This window comes from Salvelinus fontinalis, chromosome 40 (assembly GCF_029448725.1).
Source record: "Salvelinus fontinalis isolate EN_2023a chromosome 40, ASM2944872v1, whole genome shotgun sequence".
NCBI classification, from domain to species: domain Eukaryota; kingdom Metazoa; phylum Chordata; class Actinopteri; order Salmoniformes; family Salmonidae; genus Salvelinus; species Salvelinus fontinalis.
In genome coordinates, this window is record NC_074704.1 from 15,889,431 (window position 1) to 15,909,964 (window position 20,534).

General features: G+C 45.7%; 1 protein-coding gene across 1 annotated transcript in view; it reads left to right on the plus strand.

The window, feature by feature from the left end:
• LOC129839649 (VPS10 domain-containing receptor SorCS3-like) overlaps positions 1 to 16,568 on the plus strand; it is a 168,935-nt gene extending 152,367 nt beyond the window's left edge. Inside the window, exons 6-7 of the mRNA XM_055907190.1 lie at positions 5,737 to 5,812; positions 16,288 to 16,568. Coding sequence (XP_055763165.1) covers positions 5,737 to 5,812; positions 16,288 to 16,292 — 81 coding nt within the window. The 3' untranslated portion in view covers positions 16,293 to 16,568. The remainder of the gene's footprint in view (positions 1 to 5,736; positions 5,813 to 16,287) is intronic.
• The last annotated feature ends 3,966 nt before the right edge of the window (positions 16,569 to 20,534 follow it).

The window sequence follows — 20,534 nt, forward strand, 5'->3', positions numbered from 1 at the left end:
AACCTGCGGACTCTTCTTCACTGCAGCCAACGTGAGTAAAACATTTAAGCGTGTTAACCCTCGCAAGGCTGCCGGCCCAGACGGCATCCCTAGCCACGTCCTCAGAGCATGCGCAGACCAGCTGGCTGGTGTGTTTATGGACATATTCAATCATTCCTATCCCAGTCTGTTGTTCCCACATGCTTCAAGAGGGCCACCATTGTTCCTGCTCCCAAGAAAGCTAAGGTAACTGCGCTAAACAACTATTGCCCCATATTGCCCCAACAACTATTGCCCCAACAACTATTGCCCCAACAACTATTGCCCCACTATTGCCCCACTTCTGTCATCATGAAGTGCTTTGAGAGACTAGTCAAGGATCATATCACCTCCACCCTACCTGACACCCTTGACCCACTCCAATTTGCTCACCGCCCCAATAGGTCCAAAGACGACGCAATCGTAATCACACTGCCCTAACCCATCTGGACAAGAGGAATACCTATGTAAGAATGCTGTTCATCAACTACAGCTCAGCATTTAACACCATAGTACCCTCCAAAGTCGTCATTAAGCTCGAGACCCTGGGTCTCAACCCCACTCTCTGCAACTGGGTCTTGGACTTTCTGTCGGGCCGACCCCAGGTGGTGGGGGTAGGAAACAACATCTCCACCCCGCTGATCCTCAACACTGCGGCCCCACAAGGGTGCGTTCTCAGCCCTCTCCTGTACTCCCTGTTCAACCATGACTGCGTGGCCATGCACGCCTTCAAATCAACCATCAGGTTTGCCGACAACACTACAGTGGTAGGCTTGATTACCAACAATGACGAGACGGCCTACAGGGAGGAGGTGAGGGCACTCGGAGTGTGGTGTCAGGAAAACAACCTCACACTCAACGTCAACAAAATAAAGGAGATGATTGTGGACTTCAGGAAACAGCAGAGGGAGCACCCCCCCCCCCCCCCTATCCACATCGACGGGGCAGTAGTGGAGAAGGTAGAACGTTTTAAAGCTCCTCGGCGTACACATCACGGACAAACTGAAATGACACAAACAGCGTGGTGACAGCGTGGTGACGCGCAATTTGGCTTGTCACCAAAAACACTCACAAAATTTTACAGATGCACAATCGAGAGCATCCTGTCGGGCTGTATCACCGCCTGGTACGGCAACTGCTCCGCCCACAACCGCAAGGCTCTCCAGAGGGTAGTGAGGTCTGCACTATGCATCACCAGGGGCAAACTACCTGCCCTCCAAGACACCTACACCACCCGATGTCACAGGAAGGCCAAAAAGATAATCAAGGACAACAACCACCCGAGCCACTGCCTGTTCACCCCGCTATCATCCAGAAGGCGAGGTCAGTGCAGGTGCATCAAAGCTGGGACTGAGAGACTGAAAAACAGCTTATATCTCAAGGCCATCAGACTGTTAAACAGCCATCACTAACATTGATGACTCAATCTCTAGCCATTTTAAAAAATAAAAATTGGATGTAATACATGTATCACTAGCCACTTTAAACAATTCCACTTTATATGTTTACATACCCTACATTACTCATCTCATGTGTATATAGTGTACTCTATACCATCTACTGCATCTTGCCCATGACGTTCGGCCATCGCTCATTCATATATTTATATGTACATAATCTTATTCATTCCTTTACACGTGTGTGTATAAGGTAGTTGTTGTGAATTCTTGTTAGATATTACTGCATGGTCGGAACTAGAAGCACAAGCATTTCGCTAACCATGTGTATGTGACAAATAAGATTTGATTTGATTTGAACTCCTAGCCCTACATATGATCCCTTGGAAAAACATCTAGTTATAGCCAACACAGGGCCAACACTTCTTCATAGTCAGGTTACATGTTCAGGAAGAATCCTGGCCCTACACATGATTGGAATCATCCTGACAGAATACGGTCTGAGAATAAAGATCTGTGGTCTACCAGATCCCTCAACCATGTTTGACCGCACTCTCCCTAACTAAACCCACAACCACTCAGACTAAACCTCTGACTGGATCTTCAATTCAGGGAACCTACAGTTTTATTGCATTGCTTCACAGACAAATGGACAGATTATGCAAAAAGGGGTAAAGAAAAACCCATCATCCCAATTTCTCTTTCAGTTCAAATCTGCCCGTGGTTACTCTCCATCAATTTTTGGCTTTTAAACTCAGTTGCACGTGAGACTGTTTCTGGCGAGCGTTCACTGTGCCCACTGATCATCCCTCCCCAATTATTTATTTTTCTCTCTTTCTCTTTCTTCCCCCCTCTCTCTCTGTGTATTTCTCTTCTCTCCCTCGCACCCTCCATTCTCTCTCGTTCTCCCTCTCACCTCACCTTCCCTCCCTCCAATTGAGCAGTACACTTAGAAGCACACTAAGAGGCCTAATTGGTTCTATCATATAATAATGAGCCTATTTCATCCCCCCCCTTTTACAACGCAGAAAGCCTATCAGCTTGTTTCGTGGATACATTCTCGATTAATGGAATTACGAAAGAGGAAGTGGATTAAATAAATTGCTCCCTAGTGCTGACGCTTGGACAATCACACTTTTGTTGCCGAATTTTTTTTCCTATCCTGAGTCTCTGACGCCTGTGCTATAATTACAGGTTTCTAACACTTTCTTCCCCGCTGGCGGTGTTTGTACTGCATAGGCTAACAGCAGCTAACAGCTCGAGTGTTTGCTTGCTGAGGTGCTGGTATCATTAAGGATGACTTTCCTAAGACAGGCCACTGAGCATTGATTGGGAAAGTTAAAGATTTCTCTTGGCAGAGAATAATGAGGCTATTGATTGTCCCTACGAGATATTTACCCAAGTCTACCTCCAAAACCACAAAGGGCATCGACAACAGGAGAAGATGTGAGAGGAGCAGTTTCCTCTGTATCCTAGCCAGGAGATGTTATTGTTATTTTATCAATAGTAAAGTCCGTAAATAGACATTTTAATTTCTTATGCATTAATGTTCCTCTCTGACAATGAAGTATGCAATAAAATGCAAATGAATTACTTAAAAATCATACAATGTGATTTTCTGGATTTTTGTTTTAGATTCCGTCTCTCACAGTTGAAGTGTACCTATGATAAAAATTACAGACCTGTACATGCTTTGTAAGTAGGAAAACTTGCAAAATCGGCAGTGTTTCAAATACTTGTTCTCCCCACTGTATATACTGTACTCTATATAATCTACTGCATCTTGCCATCTTTATGTAATACATGTATCACTAGCCACTTTAAACTTTGCCACTTTTATGTTTAGAACCCTACAATACTTATCTCATATGTATATACTGTACTCGATACCATCTACTGCATCTTGCCTATGCCGTTCTGTACCATCACTTATTCATACATCTTTATGTACATATTCTTTATCCCTTTACACTTGTGTGTATAAGGTAGTAGTTGTGGAATTGTTAGGTTAGATTACTCGTTGGTTATTACTGCATTGTCAGAACTAGAAGCACAAGCATTTCGCTACACTCACATTAACATCTGCTAACCATGTTTATGTGACAAATACATTTGATTTGATTAGATTTGCATGTGCTAATCACAAACTATTGTAAACTGAAGTTATGCTGTATGTATCGCTTTAAAGTTTCACTTTAATCTTTAATTTTTTTTTTAAGAGACAGACTATTCATCTAAATTCCTCTGAAAAATACTGTTGACAATAGTCTGACCAAAGTACTTTGTCACAATCCCAAGTATTGTTGTGACATACCCTGGAGTGTTGGCCTTCAGAAGCCCAGTGGCCTCAAAGATTTTGAAAGAGGAATCATTCGCTAAGTACTTTGAGCTCAACAGGGAACAGAGAGACTGAGTGAAAGCAACAGTCTTTTACTCTTCTCCCTGCTCTCGTCAAATAATGAATTGCTTCTCGTCAGTATTCTCTCACTTTCTCTTTCTCATTATTTCTCCCTTTCTCTCTTTTGCTCTCTCAAATCAATTATATACGGTTATTTAAAAAATCCTGCTTCCCACTTTAGCCTGATGGGAGTAATTTGAGTGTCAGTTGGATTCAATCTGGACAATCTTTCCTTCAGTCAAAACATTTTTCTCTGACTCCCATTCAGGTTAAACGTAGCCATTTAGCGTTTCGTTTTTGATTCCATCCATCTCCTAGAGGTATGAACTTCAACACTGAATATTACAGGACATCCTGATTTGCCTAACATAATTAATACTCTGAGTGGTAGGCCTACAAATCAACGACAGCCCAGTGATGAAGTACCGATTCCCTACTCAGAGCTATAAATAGCTTTTGAATGAGTGAGTGGTGGGAGGGAGGGAGGAAGAGATAGAGGGAGGGTTAGCTAGATGATTTAAGTAATGTAATGGTCATGATGAGGATGCTCCTTTTTGTTAGCCTAGCGGTTTGTGTGTGTGTGTGTGTGTGTGTGTGTGTATTAACTCTCTGCCAACACTCTTAACCACCCCCCAATTCGGAGCCTCAGATTCCCTGATTCAGCAGTGGATCCATATTTCTAATAGATTGCGGAAAACTTCATTAAAACTTCATTAATGCATATTGAAAGATTGTAAAAGGGAAGTGCATGTACCGAGGGAAGTCTGGTTTTCAGTGGCCGTGTATCGTACTAGTGCTACTGTGCTGAAAGTTGTATGTTTTGTCTATGTAGGTGGATCCACATGCATACATCAGTCTGTATTTAATATTACTATAGTGCTGGGCGTTGTTGTTTTGCCTTCGTAGATGTTCCCACACGCACGCATACAGGTAACTGCCAAAATAAAGGAAACACCAACATAAAGTGTTTTAATAGGGCATATGGTTTACATCATTTGCATGCTCATCAAACCATTCAGTGAACACTTGAAAGTACTACTTAAGTAATTTTTTGTGGTATTTGTACATTACTTTACAATTTATATTTTTTGACAACTTTTACTTTTACCTCACTACATTCGTAAAGAAAATTACTCCATACTCCATGCATTTTCCCTGACACCCAAAAGTACTCGTTACATTTTGAATGCCTAACAGTACAGAGAAATTGTCTTGTTCACACATTTATCAAGATAACATCCCTGGTCATCCCTACTGCCTCTGATCTGGCGGACTGGACTCACTAAACACATGCTTCCTTTGTAAATTATGTCTCAGTGTTGGAGCATGCCTCTGGCTATCTGTAAATTTAAGAAAATAAAGTTTGCTCTATATAAAGAATTTGAAATGATTTATACTTTTGTATATTTAAAACCAAACACTTTAATACTTTTACTCAAGGAATATTTTACTGTGTGACTTTGTTAATTTCTGTTTGAAGTTGGAGCTGAAGATCATGGCTGACATTTTACATTCTCCCAACCAATTGTGTTTGTGTAATTTATTTTTGTAAATAATTGTGTACATAATGTTGCTGATACTGTCGCTTATGACCAAAAATAACTTCTGGACATCAGAAAAGTGATTACTCACTGCAGACTGGAAAAAACTTTTTCCTTTAACAAGTCCGGCGAGTTCGACGAGAAGGATATCCTGCTTTCACTGGAACAGGCCCAGGTCCATGCCTTTCACGTGAAGAAAAGAAGTCGGAAAAGGGGCCGCAGATCGGGCATCCTTCTGAAAATCAGAAAGCGAGCGAGTAAACTCCCACTGCCTTCCATTCTTCTCGCTAACGTACAATCATTGGACAATAAAATGGATGACCTATGATTAAGATTATCCTACCAACGGGATATTAAAACCTGTAACATCTTATTTTCACAGAGGCTGAACGAAGATTCGGACAACATAGAGCTAGCGGGATTTTCCATGCACCGGCAGAACAGAGACGCTACCTCTGGTAAGACGAGGGGTGGGGGTGTGTGTATTTTTGTCAATAACAGCTGGTGCGCAATATGTAATAATAAAGAAGTCTTGCGGTATTGCTCGCCTGAGGTAGTGCGGTCTACATCTTATTATAAGGTACTCTATCTACCAAGAGAGTTCTCATCTGTATTATTCGTAGCTGTCTATTTACCTCCACAAAACACTAAGACCGCTCTCAACCAACTCTATAAAGCCATAAGCAAAGAAGAAAATGTTCACCCAGAAGCGGCGCTCCTAGTGGGTGGGGACTTTAATGCAGGCAAACTTAAATCAGTTTTAGCAAGTTTTACCAGCATGTCACATGTGCAACTAAGGGGGAACAAATCCTAGACCCCCTTTAGTCCACACACAGAGATGCATACAAAGCTCTCCCCCTCCCTCCATTTGACAAATCTGACCATAATTAAATCATCCTGATTTCGGCCTACAACCAAAAACTTAAGAAGTACCAGTGACTCGCTCAATATGGTAGTGGTCAGATGACACAGATGCTACACTGCAGGACTGTTTTGCTATAACAGACTGGAATACATGGCATTGAGGAATACATCAACTCAACCATCAGCTTCATCAATAAGTGCATTGATGACGTCTTCCCCACAGTGACTGTATTTACATATCCCAACCAGAAACCATGGATTACAGGCAACATCCCAATCGAGCTAAAGGCTAGAGCTGCCGCTTTCAAGGAGCGAGAGACTAATCTGCACGCTTATAAGAAATCCCGCTATGCCCTCAGACAAACCATCAAACAAGCAAAGCGTCAGTACAGGATTAAGATTGAATCCTACTACACCGGCTCTGACGCTCGGCAGATGTGGCAGGGCTTGAAAACTATTACGGACTACAAAGGGAAACCCAGACACGAGCTGCCCAGTAATGCAAGCCTACCAGACGAGCTAAATGCCTTTTATGCTCGCTTCGAGGCAAGCAACACTGAAACATGCACGAGAGCACCAGCTGTTCTGGATGACTGTGTGATAACGCTCTCGGTAGCCGATGTGAACAAAACCTTTAAACAGGTCAGCATTCACAAAGCCGCTGTGCCAGACGGATTACCAGGACGTGTACTCAAAGCATGCACGGACCAACTGTCAAGTGTCTCCACTGACATTTTCAACCTCTCCCTGACCGAGTCTGTAATACCTACATGTTTCAAGCAGACTAACATAGTCCCTGTGCCCAAGGAAGCGAAGGTAACCTGCCTAAATGATTACCACCCCATGGCACTCACGTCGTAGCCAGGAAGTGCTTTGAAAGGCTAGTCATGGCTCACATCAACAGCATCATCCCGGACACCCTAGACCCACTCCAATTTGCATACCACCCCAACAGATCCACAGATGACGCAATCTCAGTCGCACTTCACACTGCCCTTTCTCACCTGGACAAAAGGAACTCCTATGTGAGAATGCTGTTCATTGACTACAGCTCAGCGTTCAACACCATAGGGCCCACGAAGCTCATCACTAAGCTAAGGACTCTGGGACTAAACACCTCCATCTGCAACTGGATCCTGCACTATCTGACGGGCCGCCCCCCAGGTGGTAAGGGTAGGCAACAACACGTCTGCCACGCTGAGCCTTAACACCCGGGCCCCTCAGGGGTGTGTACTTAGACCCCTCCTGTACACCCTGTTCACAGATGTCTGCGTGGCCAAACACGACTCTAACACCATCATTAAGTTTGCTGATGACGCAACAGTGATAGGCCTGATCACCGACAATGATGACACGGCCTATAGGGAGGTCAGAGAACTGGCAGTGTGGTGCCAGGACAGCAACCTCTCACTCAATCTGAGCAAGACTAAGGAGCTGATCGTGGACTACAGGAAAAGGCCTGCCGAACAGGCCCCAATTAACATTAACGTTGCTGTATTGGAGCGGGTCGAAAGTTTCAAGTTCCTTGGTGTCCACATCACCAACAAACTATCATGGTCCAAACACACCATGACAGTCATGAAGGCACGACAAAACCTTTCCCTCTCAGGAGACTGAAAAGATTTAGAATGGGTCCCTAGATCCTCAAAAGGTTCTACAGCTGCACCATCGAGAGCATCCTGACCGGTTGCATTACCGCCTGGTATGGCAACTGCTTTGCATCTGACCGTAAGGCGCTACAGAGGGTAGTGCGAACGGCCCAACACATCACTGGGGCCAAGCTTCCTGCCATCCAGGACCTATATAATAGGCGGTGTCAGAGGAAAGCCCATAAAATTGTCAGAGACTCCAGTCACCCAAGTTACAGACTGTTTTCTCTGCTACTGCATGGCAAGCGGTACCGGAGCGCCAATTCTAGGACCAAAATGCTCCTCAACAGCTTCTACTCCCATGCCATAAGACTGCTTAACAATTCATAAAATTGCCACCGAACAATTTACATTGACCCCCCTCCCTTTTGTACACTCACTGTTTATTTGTTACCTATGCATAGTCACTTTGCCCCCACCTATATGTACAGATTACCTCAACTAGCCTGTACCCCCACATACTGACTCAGTGCCGGTGCCGGTGCCTCCTGTATATAACCTTCTTATTGTTATTCTTATTGTGTTACTTTTATTATTCCTTTTTATTTTTGTCTTCTTGATAAATATTTACTTCTTCTTGAACTGCACTGTTGGTTGAGGGCTTGTAAGTAAGTATTTCACGGTACAGTCTACACTTGTTGTATTCGGCGCATGTGAGGAATAACATTTTATTTGATTTGATTTTCTATTTTCTACTTTTACTCAAGTAAGACAATTGGGTACTTTTTCCACCAATGGTTAGAAGGATGGGTGTGGGGGATGATAAATAATCACCGCTGTGATTGATACGTCTGGTCAGGGGAGGGAGGGGCCCCGTTCCCACCTCATTAGCCGTGTCTCTCCCAGGTTGCCGTGTTTCTCTGACGATGTCAAACGTGGTGCCTATTAGTGCCACATATACTGGAAGGACCCGTGAGGCCCCTCAAGAAGTGTGAAACAACTGGCGGCCCTCAATGTCTGCTGCAGTATTGGTCTTATTTTAAGCACAGTCGTCAGGTTTTCCCCCATCACACTTCCATCCTGGATGGGTTATCGTAGGAAGACAGTTTGACTCTCTCTCTCTCATGCTCTCTCTCTCTCTCTCTCCAGTCTGATGTCTGCTGCTTCTTGTATCCTAGTGCAAGACGCTGCCTTGTTGAGTGTTGTTCACAACCTTGTCACACACAGTACTCTAGTGTTCTCACATCTGAAGTGATGTTGATGAGCTGTCAGAATCAATAGAGAACAGGCCTGGAGGATGAAAGTTTCCCAATCTCTTGTATTTCTTTTTTCATTTGTCTCCCCACACCTCTGCGCCCCTGTTTTGTAGTTGTTAGAATATGAAACAGTTCTATTCTGGTTTGTTTTGTGTGTTGTGTTTTCCTTCTATACCACCTCGCTGTAGACTGTAAGTTAACCCAAGACCCATGACGTTGTTGTTTTCTCGTCAAGTTGTTATGCCTCCATACTTTGATAATCAGAGAGTGTTATGTTTTTATTCTTCTGTTCAGCAGAACGTGTGTTAACTGTAGCCAATTAGATACAGCGACAGTCAGCCGCTGAACCTGAGATTCAGCGGCTGACTGTCTATGGAGACTATTCACTCCACTGATCTTCCATGAACCCAGTTGACTCACTGTAATTGAGAGCATCAGGTCTCGTATTCAGAGTAGTATTGTTGATCAAAGATCAGATCCCCCGGTCCATGTAATCTCATTCAAAAGTCAAAACTGATCCTAGATCAGCCCTCCTACTCAGAGTTACACTGTACAGTGTCATCGTTTAAGTATTCTGACCCCTTGACTTTTCCACATTTTGTTACTTTACAGCCTTATTCTATAATGGATTGAATAAATAAAAATCTACAAACAATCTACAAACAATACCCCATAATGACAAATGAAAACATGTTTTTAGACATTTTTGGAAATATATAAAAAAATAGCAAACAGATGTACCTTATTTCAAAGAGCGGGACACTAATCTGGACGCCTATAAGATATCCCGCTATGCCCTCAGACGGACCATCAAACAAACAAAGCATCAATACAGGAATAAGATTGATACCTACTGTAAGGGCTGTTGTCCTCCTCTTCCTCAGACGAGGAGAGGAGAGAAGGATCAGTGGACCAATACGCCGCAAGGTATGATGACATAATGATATTTATTGAAACACAAAGACGAATACGAAAACACTTGGAAAATTACAAAATAAGAAAACGACGTAGACGAAACCTGAACATGAACTTACATAACTACACGTAGAACTCACGGACAGGAACAGACTACATCAAAACGAACGAACAGCCAAACAGTCCCGTATGGTACAGACATCGACGACACAGGAGACAATCACCCACAAACAAACAGTGAGAACAACCTACCTAAATATGACTCTCAATTAGAGGAAAACGCAAAACACCTGCCTCTAATTAAGAGCCATACCAGGCAACCCAAAACCAACATAGAAACAGAAAACATAGACTGCCCACCCAAAACTCACGCCCTGACCATCACACACATACAAAAACAACAGAAAACAGGTCAGGAACGTGACAGAACCCCCCCCCCCCCCTCACGGTGCGAACGCCGGGCGCACCAGCACATAGTCCAGGGGAGGGTCTGGGTGGGCATCTGACCACGGTGGTGGCTCAGGCTCCGGACGCTGTCCCCACACCACCATAGTCACTCCCCGCTTCTGTATTCCCCTCCCAATGACCACCCTCCAACTAAAACCCCCTAAATGAAAGGCCAGCACCGGGATAAGGGGCAGCACCGGGATAAGGGGCAGCACCGGGATAAGGGGCAGCACCGGGATAAGGGGCAGCACCGGGACAAGGGGCAGCACCGGGACAAGGGGCAGCACCGGGACAAGGGGCAGCACCGGGACAAGGGGCAGCACCGGGACAAGGGGCAGCACCGGGACAAGGGGCAGCACCGGGACAAGGGGCAGCACCGGGACAAGGGGCAGCACCGGGACAAGGGGCGGCAGGTCCCGGCTGAGGAACTCTGGCAGATCCTGGCTGAGGGACTCTGGCAGGTCCTGGCTGAGGGACTCTGGCAGGTCCTGGCTGAGGGACTCTGGCAGGTCCTGGCTGAGGGACTCTGGCAGGTCCTGGCTGAGGGACTCTGGCAGGTCCTGGCTGAGGGACTCTGGCAGGTCCTGGCTGAGGGACTCTGGCAAGTCCTGGCTGAGGGACTCTGGCAAGTCCTGGCTGGACGGCTCTGGCAGGTCCTGGCTGGACGGCTCTGGCAGGTCCTGGCTGGACGGCTCTGGCAGGTCCTGGCTGGACGGCTCTGGCTGGTCATGGCAGGACGGCTCTGGCAGGTCCTGGCTGGACGGCTCTGGCTGGTCATGGCAGGACGGCTCTGGCTGGTCATGGCAGGACGGCTCTGGCTGGTCATGGCAGGACGGCTCTGGCTGGTCATGGCAGGACGGCTCTGGCTGGTCATGGCAGGACGGCTCTGTAGGGAGGAGACGGAGAGACAGCCTGGTGCGTGGTATAGGCACTGGCTGCGCTGGAGAGGAGGAAAGCTCTGACAGCGCTGGACAGGTGGGAGCAGCTGGAGAGAGAACCCGGAGAGACTGCCTGGTACGGGGGGCTGCCACCGGAGGACTGGTACATGGAGGTGGCACCGGGTATACCGGACCGTGAAGGAGGACACGCGCTCTTGAGCACCGAGCCTGCCCAACCTTACCAGGTTGAATGGTGCCCATAGCCATGCCAGTGCGGCGAGGTGGAATAGCCCGCACTGGGCTATGCTGGCGAACCGGGGACACCATTCGTAAGGCTGGTGCCATGTATGCCGGCCTGAGGAGACGCACTGGTGGCCAGATGCGTTGGGCCGGCTTCATGACATCCGGCTCGATGCCCAACTTAACCCTACCAGTGCGGCGAGGTGGAATAGCCCGCACTGGGCTAAGCACGCGTACTGGGGACACCGTGCGCTTTACCGCATAACACGGTGTCTTACCAGTACGACGCCCTCTCACTCCACGGTAAGCACAGGGAGTTGGCTCAGGTATCCTACCCGGCTTTGCCACACTCCTCGTGTGCCCCCCCCAAGAAATTTTTGGGTCTGACTCACGGGCTCCCAACCGCGTCGCCGCACTGCCTCCTCATACCAGCGCCTCTCTGCCTTCGCTGCTTCCAACTCCACCCTGGGACGGCGATATTCCCCTGGCTGAGCCCAGGGTCCTTTACCGTCCAGGATCTCCTCCCAAGTCCAGGAGTCCTGGTTGCTCTGTTGAGCTTTCCCTTGCCGCTTGGTCCTAGTTTGGTGGGTGATTCTGTAAGGGCTGTTGTCCTCCTCTTCCTCAGACGAGGAGAGGAGAGAAGGATCAGTGGACCAATACGCCGCAAGGTATGATGACATAATGATATTTATTGAAACACAAAGACGAATACGAAAACACTTGGAAAATTACAAAATAAGAAAACGACGTAGACGAAACCTGAACATGAACTTACATAACTACACGTAGAACTCACGGACAGGAACAGACTACATCAAAACGAACGAACAGCCAAACAGTCCCGTATGGTACAGACATCGACGACACAGGAGACAATCACCCACAAACAAACAGTGAGAACACCCTACCTAAATATGACTCTCAATTAGAGGAAAACGCAAAACACCTGCCTCTAATTAAGAGCCATACCAGGCAACCCAAAACCAACATAGAAACAGAAAACATAGACTGCCCACCCAAAACTCACGCCCTGACCATCACACACATACAAAAACAACAGAAAACAGGTCAGGAACGTGACACCTACTACACCGTCTCTGACGCTCGGCGGATGTGGCAGGGCTTGAAAACTATTACAGACTACAAAGGGAAACCCAGACACGAGCTGCCCAGTGATGCGAGCCTACCAGACAAGCTAAATGCCTTTTATGCTCGCTTTGAGGCAACCAACACTGAAACATGCACGAGAGCACCAGCTGTTCTGGATGACTGTGTGATAACGCTCTCGGTAGCCGATGTGAGCAAGACCTTTTAAACAGATAAAAATTCACAACGCTGTTGGGCCAGACGGATTACCAGGACGTGTACTCAAAGCATGCGCGGACCAACTGTCAAGTGTCTTCACTGACATTTTCAACCTCTCCCTGACTATGTAATCCCTACATTTTTAAAGCAGACCCCATAGTCCCTGTGTCCAAGGAAGCGAAGGTAACTTGCCTAAATATGATTACCGCCCCGTGGCACTCACGTTGGTAGCCATGAAGTGTTTTGAAAGGCTGGTCATGGCTGACATCAACAGCATCCTCCCGGACACCCTATACCCAGTCCAATTCATACACTGCCCCAACAGATCCACAGATGACGCAATCTCAATCGCACTCCACACTGCACTTTCTCACCTGGACAAAAGGAACACCTATGTGAGAAATGCTGTTCATTGACTACAGCTCCGCGTTCAACACCATAGTGCCAACAAAGCTCATCACTAAGCTAAGGACTCCAGGTGGTAAGAGTTGGCAACAACATGTCTGCCATGCTGATCCTTAACACTGGGGCCCCTCAGGGGTGTGTACTATTCCCCTCCTGTACACCCACGACTGCGTGACCGAACATGATTCCAACACCAACATTCATTTTGCTGATGATCACCGACAACAATAGGCATGATCACCGACAACGATGAGACAGCCTATAGAGAGGAGGTCCAGAGAACTGGTGTGGTGCCAGGACAACAACCTCTCCTTCAATGTGAGCAAGACTAAGGAGCTGATCGTGGACTACAGGAAAAGGCGGGCTGAACAGGCCCCCATTAACATCAATGGGGCTGTAGTGGAGCGGTTCGAGAGTTTCAAGTTCCTTGGTGTCCACATCACCAACAAACTATCGTGGTCCAAACACACCAAGAAGAGGACCTGTTGCAGCACCGCCTGGTATGGCAAGTGCTCAGAATCTGATCTTAGGCGCTACAGAGGGTAGTGCGAACAGCCCAATACATCACTGGGGCCAAGCTTCCTGCCATCCAGGACCTATATAATAGGTGGTGTCAGAGGAAAGCCCATAAAATTGTCAGAGACTCCAGTCACCCAAGTCACGGCAAGCGGTAACGGAGTGCCAAGTCTATGACCGAAAGGCTCCTCAACAGCTTCTACCCCCAAACCATAAGACCTCTGAACAAATTAATAAAATGGCCACCGGACTATTACATTAAACCCCCCCCCCCCATCTATTTGTTTTGTAAAGTGCTGCAACTCGTGGTTTATTATCTATACATAGTCACTTCACACCTACCTACATGTACAAATTACCTCTAATCTGTACCCCCCACATTGACTCGGTACCAGTACCCCCTGTATATAGCCCTGTTATTGTTACTTTTATAATTTTTTACTTTAGTTTATTTGGTAAATATTTTCTAAACTCTTCTTGAACTGCACTTTTTGTTAAGGGCTTGTAAGTAAGCATTTCGTATATTCGGCGCATGTGACAAATAACATGTTATTTTATTTTATTTGATCTTTATATAATTATTCAGACTTTTTGCTAGGAGACTCGGAATTGAGCTCAGGTTCGTCCTGTTACCATTTTCCGTAGAGCTCCGAGACAGGATTGTGTTGAGGCACAGATCTGGGGAAAGGTACCAAAAAATAAATGTCTGCAGCCTTGAAGGTCCCCAAGAACACAGTGGCCTCCATCATTCTTAAAGGGAAGAAGTTTTGAACCACCAAGACTCTTCCTAGAGCTGGCCACCTGGCCAATCTGAGCAATTGGCAGAGAAGGGCTTTGGTCAAGGAGGTGACCAAGAACCCGATGGTCACTCTGACAGAGATCTAGAGTTCCTCTGTGGAGATGGGAGAACCTTCCAGAAGGACAACCATCTCTGCAGCACTCCACCAATCAGGCTTTTATGGTAGAGTGGCCAGACGGAAGCCACTGCTCAGTAAAAGGCACATGGCAGCCCACTTGGAGTATTCCAAAATGCACCTAAAGACTCTCAGACCATGAGAAAAAAAATTCTCTGGTCAAATGAAAGCAAGATTGAACTCTTTGGCCTGAATGCCAAGAGTCATGTCTGGAGGACAGCTGGCACCATCCCTACGGTGAAGCATGGTGGTGGCAGCATCATGCTGTGGCAATGTTTTTCAGAGGCAGGGACTAGGAGACCGGTCAGGATCGAGGCAAAGATGAACGGAGCAAAGTGCAGAGGGATCCTTGTTGATAACCTGCTGCAGAGTGCTCAGGACAACGACCCTAAGCACACAGCAAAGACATCGCAGGAGTGGCTTCAGGACAAGTCTCTGAATGTCTTTGAGTGGCCCAGCCAGAGCCCGGACTTGAACCCAATCAAACATCTCTGGAGAGACCTGAATATAGCTCTGCAGCGATGCTCCCCGTCTATCTTGACAGAGCTTGAGAGGATCTGCAGAGAAAATTGGGAGAAACTCCCCAAATACAGGTGTGCCATGCTTGTAGCGTCATATCCAAGAAGACTCTAGGCTGTAATCTCTGCCAAAGGTGCTTCAACAAAGTACTGAGTAAGTGGTCTGAATACTATTACAGCCACACCCGTTGCTGACAGGTGTATAAAATTGAGCGCACAGCCATGCAATCTCCATAGATAAACATTGTCAGTAGAATGGCCTTACGGAAGAGCTCAGTGACTTTCAACATGGCACCGTCATTGGATGCCACCTTTCCATCAAGTCAATTCATAAATTGTCTGTGCTGCTAGAGGTGCCTCGGTCAACTGTAAGTGCTGTTGTGAAGTGGAAATGTCTAGCAACAACGACTCAGCCGCAACGTGTAGACCACTAAAACTCACAGAAGGGGACAGCTAAGTGCTGCAACACACACTCCTGAGTTCCAAACTGAGTTTGGAAGCAACGTCAGTACAATAACTGTTCGTCGAGAGCTTCATGAAATGTGTTTCCATGACCGAGCATCTGCAGAAAATCCTAAGATCACGATGCGCAATGCCAAGCGTTGGCTGGAGTGGCTGAAAGCTCACCGCCATTGGACTCTGAGGCAGTGGAAACACATTCTCTGGAGTGATGAATCACGCTTCACCATCTGAAACGCCGACTGCGAGCCAGGCCTAATTGCCCAACATCAGTGCCCGACCTCACTAATGCTCTTGTGGCTGAATGGATGCAGATCCCCGCAGCAATGTTCCAACATCTAGCGGAAAGCCCAGAAGATTGGAGGGGGAGCAAAGGGGCGACCTACTCCAGAGTAATGAACATGATTTTGGAATGAGATGTTCGACTTTTGGTCATGTAGTGTATGAGATGTTTGTAGAGCAGGTTTCCACATATTTTGGTCATGTAGTGTATGAGATGGGATTTGTTGCATCCCAAATGGCACCCTATTTACTAGTAGCCTACACTACTTTAGACCAGAGCCCTATGGGTCCTGGGTGGCATTTGGGATTCATTTGATGTGTTATTGTGTTGTGAATCTGTTCCAGGATAATTTTTGATGGGGGGGCTGCAGTGGACCAGCTTTTTCTTGGTGCCTCTGTTCGTGGACGGGATGCTGGCGGAGGCCGGGACAGAGAACCAGATCATGACGTGAGTAGGGACAATGGAGGAATGACATGAGTAGTGATGAATGATCTAGAGATGGGGGCACAATGTTCTTTTGTCCTCCGTTCTTTTGGGACACTGTTCCTTTTGGTGAGGAGGGAGCGGGGGTAGAGAGAGATGGAGAAATGGAGGGATGATGTGTTTCGGCTCACTGTGCCGTTCTTTTGGGACACTTGTTTTTTTTGAGGGGGAGGGATTATTGGAGATGAAGGGAGAGAGAAATGGAGGTATGACGTGTTTAATCTTTCTTTCTTCCATTCTTTTGGTGAAAGGGAGGAATTATGTAATTTCTCTCGTTCTCGTTCTCTTGGGAACCCTGTTCCTCTTGGAGAGAAGGTATGAGGGGATGGGGAGGAAAGAATATAGGAGTGGGAGGGAGGAATTTTAATTCAACGAATGCTGATGTCTCGTCTTTATTAAGACACTAACAGCTTACAGACAGTAGGCAATTAAGGTCACAGTTATGAAAACTTAGGACACTAAAGAGGCAGGCCTACTGACTCTGAAAAACACAAACGAAAGATGCCAGGGTCCCTGCTCATCTGCGTGAAGGTACCTTAGGCATGCTGCAAGGAGGCATGAGGACTGCAGATGTGGCCAGGGCAATAAATTGTCGAAGGAATTATCATTACACCGAGGCCTGTACTCTGGAGCGGAATCGATTTGGAGATGGGGGGGTCCGTCATGGTCTGGGGCTGTGTGTCACAGCATCATCGGACTGAGCTTCTTGTCATTGCAGGCAATCTCAATGCTGTGTGTTACAGGGAAGACATCCCCCTCCCTCATGTGATGCCCTTCCTGCAGGCTCATCCTGACATGACCCTCCAGCATGACAATGCCACCAGCAATCCTGCTTGTTCTGTGCATGATTTCCTGCAAGACAGGAATGTCAGTGTTCTGCCATGGCCAGCGAAGAGCCCGGATCTCAATCCATTCAGCACGTCTGAGACGTGTTGGATCGGAGGGGGAGGGCTAGGGTCATTCCCCCCAGAAATGTCAGGGAAATTGCAGGTGCCTTGGTGGAAGAGTGGGGTAACATTTCACAGCAAGAACTGGCAAATCTGGTGCAGTCCATGAGGGGGAGATGCACTGCAGTGCTTAATACAGCTGGTGGCCACACCAGATACTGACTGTTACTTTTTATTTTGACCCTCCCTTTGTTCAGGGACACATTATTGCATTTATTTTTTTGCTGGGTTTATAATAAGAAACTAAGTCTCAAACCCAGAGCAATATGATATTGAATCGATTACAAATGACATGATCCTCCCCTGGACTAAATAACAAAATAGTAAACCCTCCCCCTGACTGAAATTGAAAAAAGTATGCCACTCCCCCAATTTCCTCAGGGTAACAAAGTTTTTACATGGTAGATAGTATACTTCCAGTGTTTGCGTAGTTCAAATAAGCTCAATAGGTTAACATAAGAATGGTTTGACTTGCTGTTCTATGCTAATTTGACATTTGAAAATAACATACTGTAATCCCATGTGCGTTCACTATATGGATTAATAGCCTGTATGTGTTTCACAGTGCGAGCCGTGTGTGATGGGCCAGAAACAGATCTATATTAAACGCAGACCAGGAAACTATTGCATGCTGGGAAAAGACTACACCGAAGTCCTCTCTGCTGAGTCGAGTATCTGTCGGGCCCAGGACTTAGTATACTAGTATAATAACTCACAAGTTGCAGTATAATATGACACATGAACACATGTCCTAGAACATCTTTTATCACAAAGTATTTACTTTTCAAATCTAAACATTAGTAGTTAAACAGAAGTTCAGCATTCATTGTCCATGAACGAGAGAGACATGTTGTATGATGCTTTGTATGTGTTGTCCCATTTAAGCCAATTCTGGATTTAATTCTGTCACGACTCCCGCTGAAGTCGGTCCCTCTCCTTGTTCGGGCCGCGTTCGGCGGTCGACGTCACCGGTCTTCTAGCCATCGCCGCTAGACCTTTCATTTTTCATTTGTTTTGTCTTGTTTTCCCGCACACCTGGTTTACATCCCCTCATTACTCTTAGTGTATATTATCCTCTGTTCCCCCCATGTCTGTGTGTGTTTTTGTTAATTCGTTACATGTGTGACACTACAGGCTGGTTTTGCGCCGGGTATTGTTAACTTTTCACGCCTCTCAACCCTGGATCCGAGATCCCCCCCCCCCCCCCCCCACTGATTAGCATCGCTAGCATAGCGTCACAATTAAATAGTAGCATCTCAATATCATTAAATCACAAGTCCAAGACACCAAATGAAAGATACAGATCTTGTGAATAAAGCCACCATTTCAGATTTTTTAAATGTTTTACAGGGAAGACAAAATATGTAAATCTATTAGCTAACCACGTTAGCAAAAGACACCATTTTTCTTTGTCCACCATTTTTTCTCTCCACCAGTAGCTATCACCACTTCGGCCAAATAAAGATATTGATAGCCACTAACCAAGAAAAAACCTCATCAGATGACAGTCTGATAACATATTTATTGTATAGGATAGGTTTTGTTAGAAAAATGTGCATATTTCAGGTAGAAATCATAGTTTACAATTGCACCCACCATCACAACTCGACTAGAATAAATACAGAGAGCAACGTGTATTACCTAATTACTAATCATAAAACATTTCTTAAAAATACACAGCTCACAGCAATGGAAAGACACAGATCTTGTGAATTCAGACAATATTTCAGATTTTTGAAGTGTTTTACAGCGAAAACACAATAAATCGTTATATTAGCATACCACATATGCAAACGTTACCCGAGCATTGATTCAAGCCAAAGAGAGCGATATCGTTATCATCGCCAAAATATATAAATTTTTTCACTAACCTTCTCAGAATTCTTCCGATGACACTCCTGTAACATCATATTACAACATACATATAGAGTTTGTTCGAAAATGTGCATATTTAGCCACAAGAAAACGTGGTTATACAATGACAATACTAGCAAAACTGGACTGAAAATGTCGGGCGCCATCTTTCACAGTGATCTTGTCTCATGAATAAACTTGACCAAAAAAATATAAGTTGGACAGCTATCGAAAGAGAAATTAGTTCTTAATGCAATCGCTGAATTACATTTCTAAAATTATCCTTACTGTGCAATACAGGGTTCGCCAAGCGAAGCTATACCAAAAAAAATGGCGGAATATGCGTTTAACATTTTTCTACAGAACAACGATTTATCATCTTAAATATGTCTTACTAATAGCTGATCTTCCATCAGAATCTTGGGCAATGTATCCTTTCTTGGGTCTAATCTTCTTTTGGTCGAAAGATGTCCTCTTGTCCGTCGAAATGCCCACTAACGTACGACCGGGACCCCGAAACGTGCCCGGCGCTTCAAAGTGCATCACAAAGCAATGCCTCAAAATCTCACTAAACGGATATAAATTGCTATAAAACGGTTTAAATGAACTCCCTTATGATGTTTTTAACACCTATAACGAGTAAAAACATGACCGGCGATATATTACTGGCTAAACTAAATCTTGGAAAGAGAGCAGGTCCGATGTCCATCGTGCGTCAGGCGCAGCAGGAAAAGGAAGCCACTTCCGCCTTGTGGTCTTTTATACAGGCCCTGATTGCGCAATCGACTCCATTCAAATTGTCACCTCTTACTGACATCTAGAGGAAGGCGTGGGCAGTGTTTGTATCCTCATAGGATTCACAGGGACTTTAAAACTGACCTGGGACCAGAGGCCAAGATTTCTGAAATCTCACTCCCTGTCAGGAAAAGTGCTGTAGAATGAGTTCTGTTCCACTCAGAGACATAATTCAAACGGCTATAGAAACTAGAGAGTGTTTTCTATCCAATAATAACAATAATATGCATATTGTACGAGCAAGAATTGAGTACTAGGCAGTTTAATCTGTAGACCAAATTATGCTAATGCAAAACAGCACCCCCTATAGTGGCAAGAAGTTACCCGTGGTTTTGTTATTTTGCACAAGGTTGTGTGATTTTGTGCGCTATCACTTGTTCCTTGTGCCAGAGTGTTGACACAGTTGCGTCCGGCTGTTTTACTCTGCCTGATTAAAGTGTGCCTGTTCACTCATCTCTGCTCTCCTGCACCTGACTTCCTTAGACCAGTTGCACACACTATTTCAGGATCCC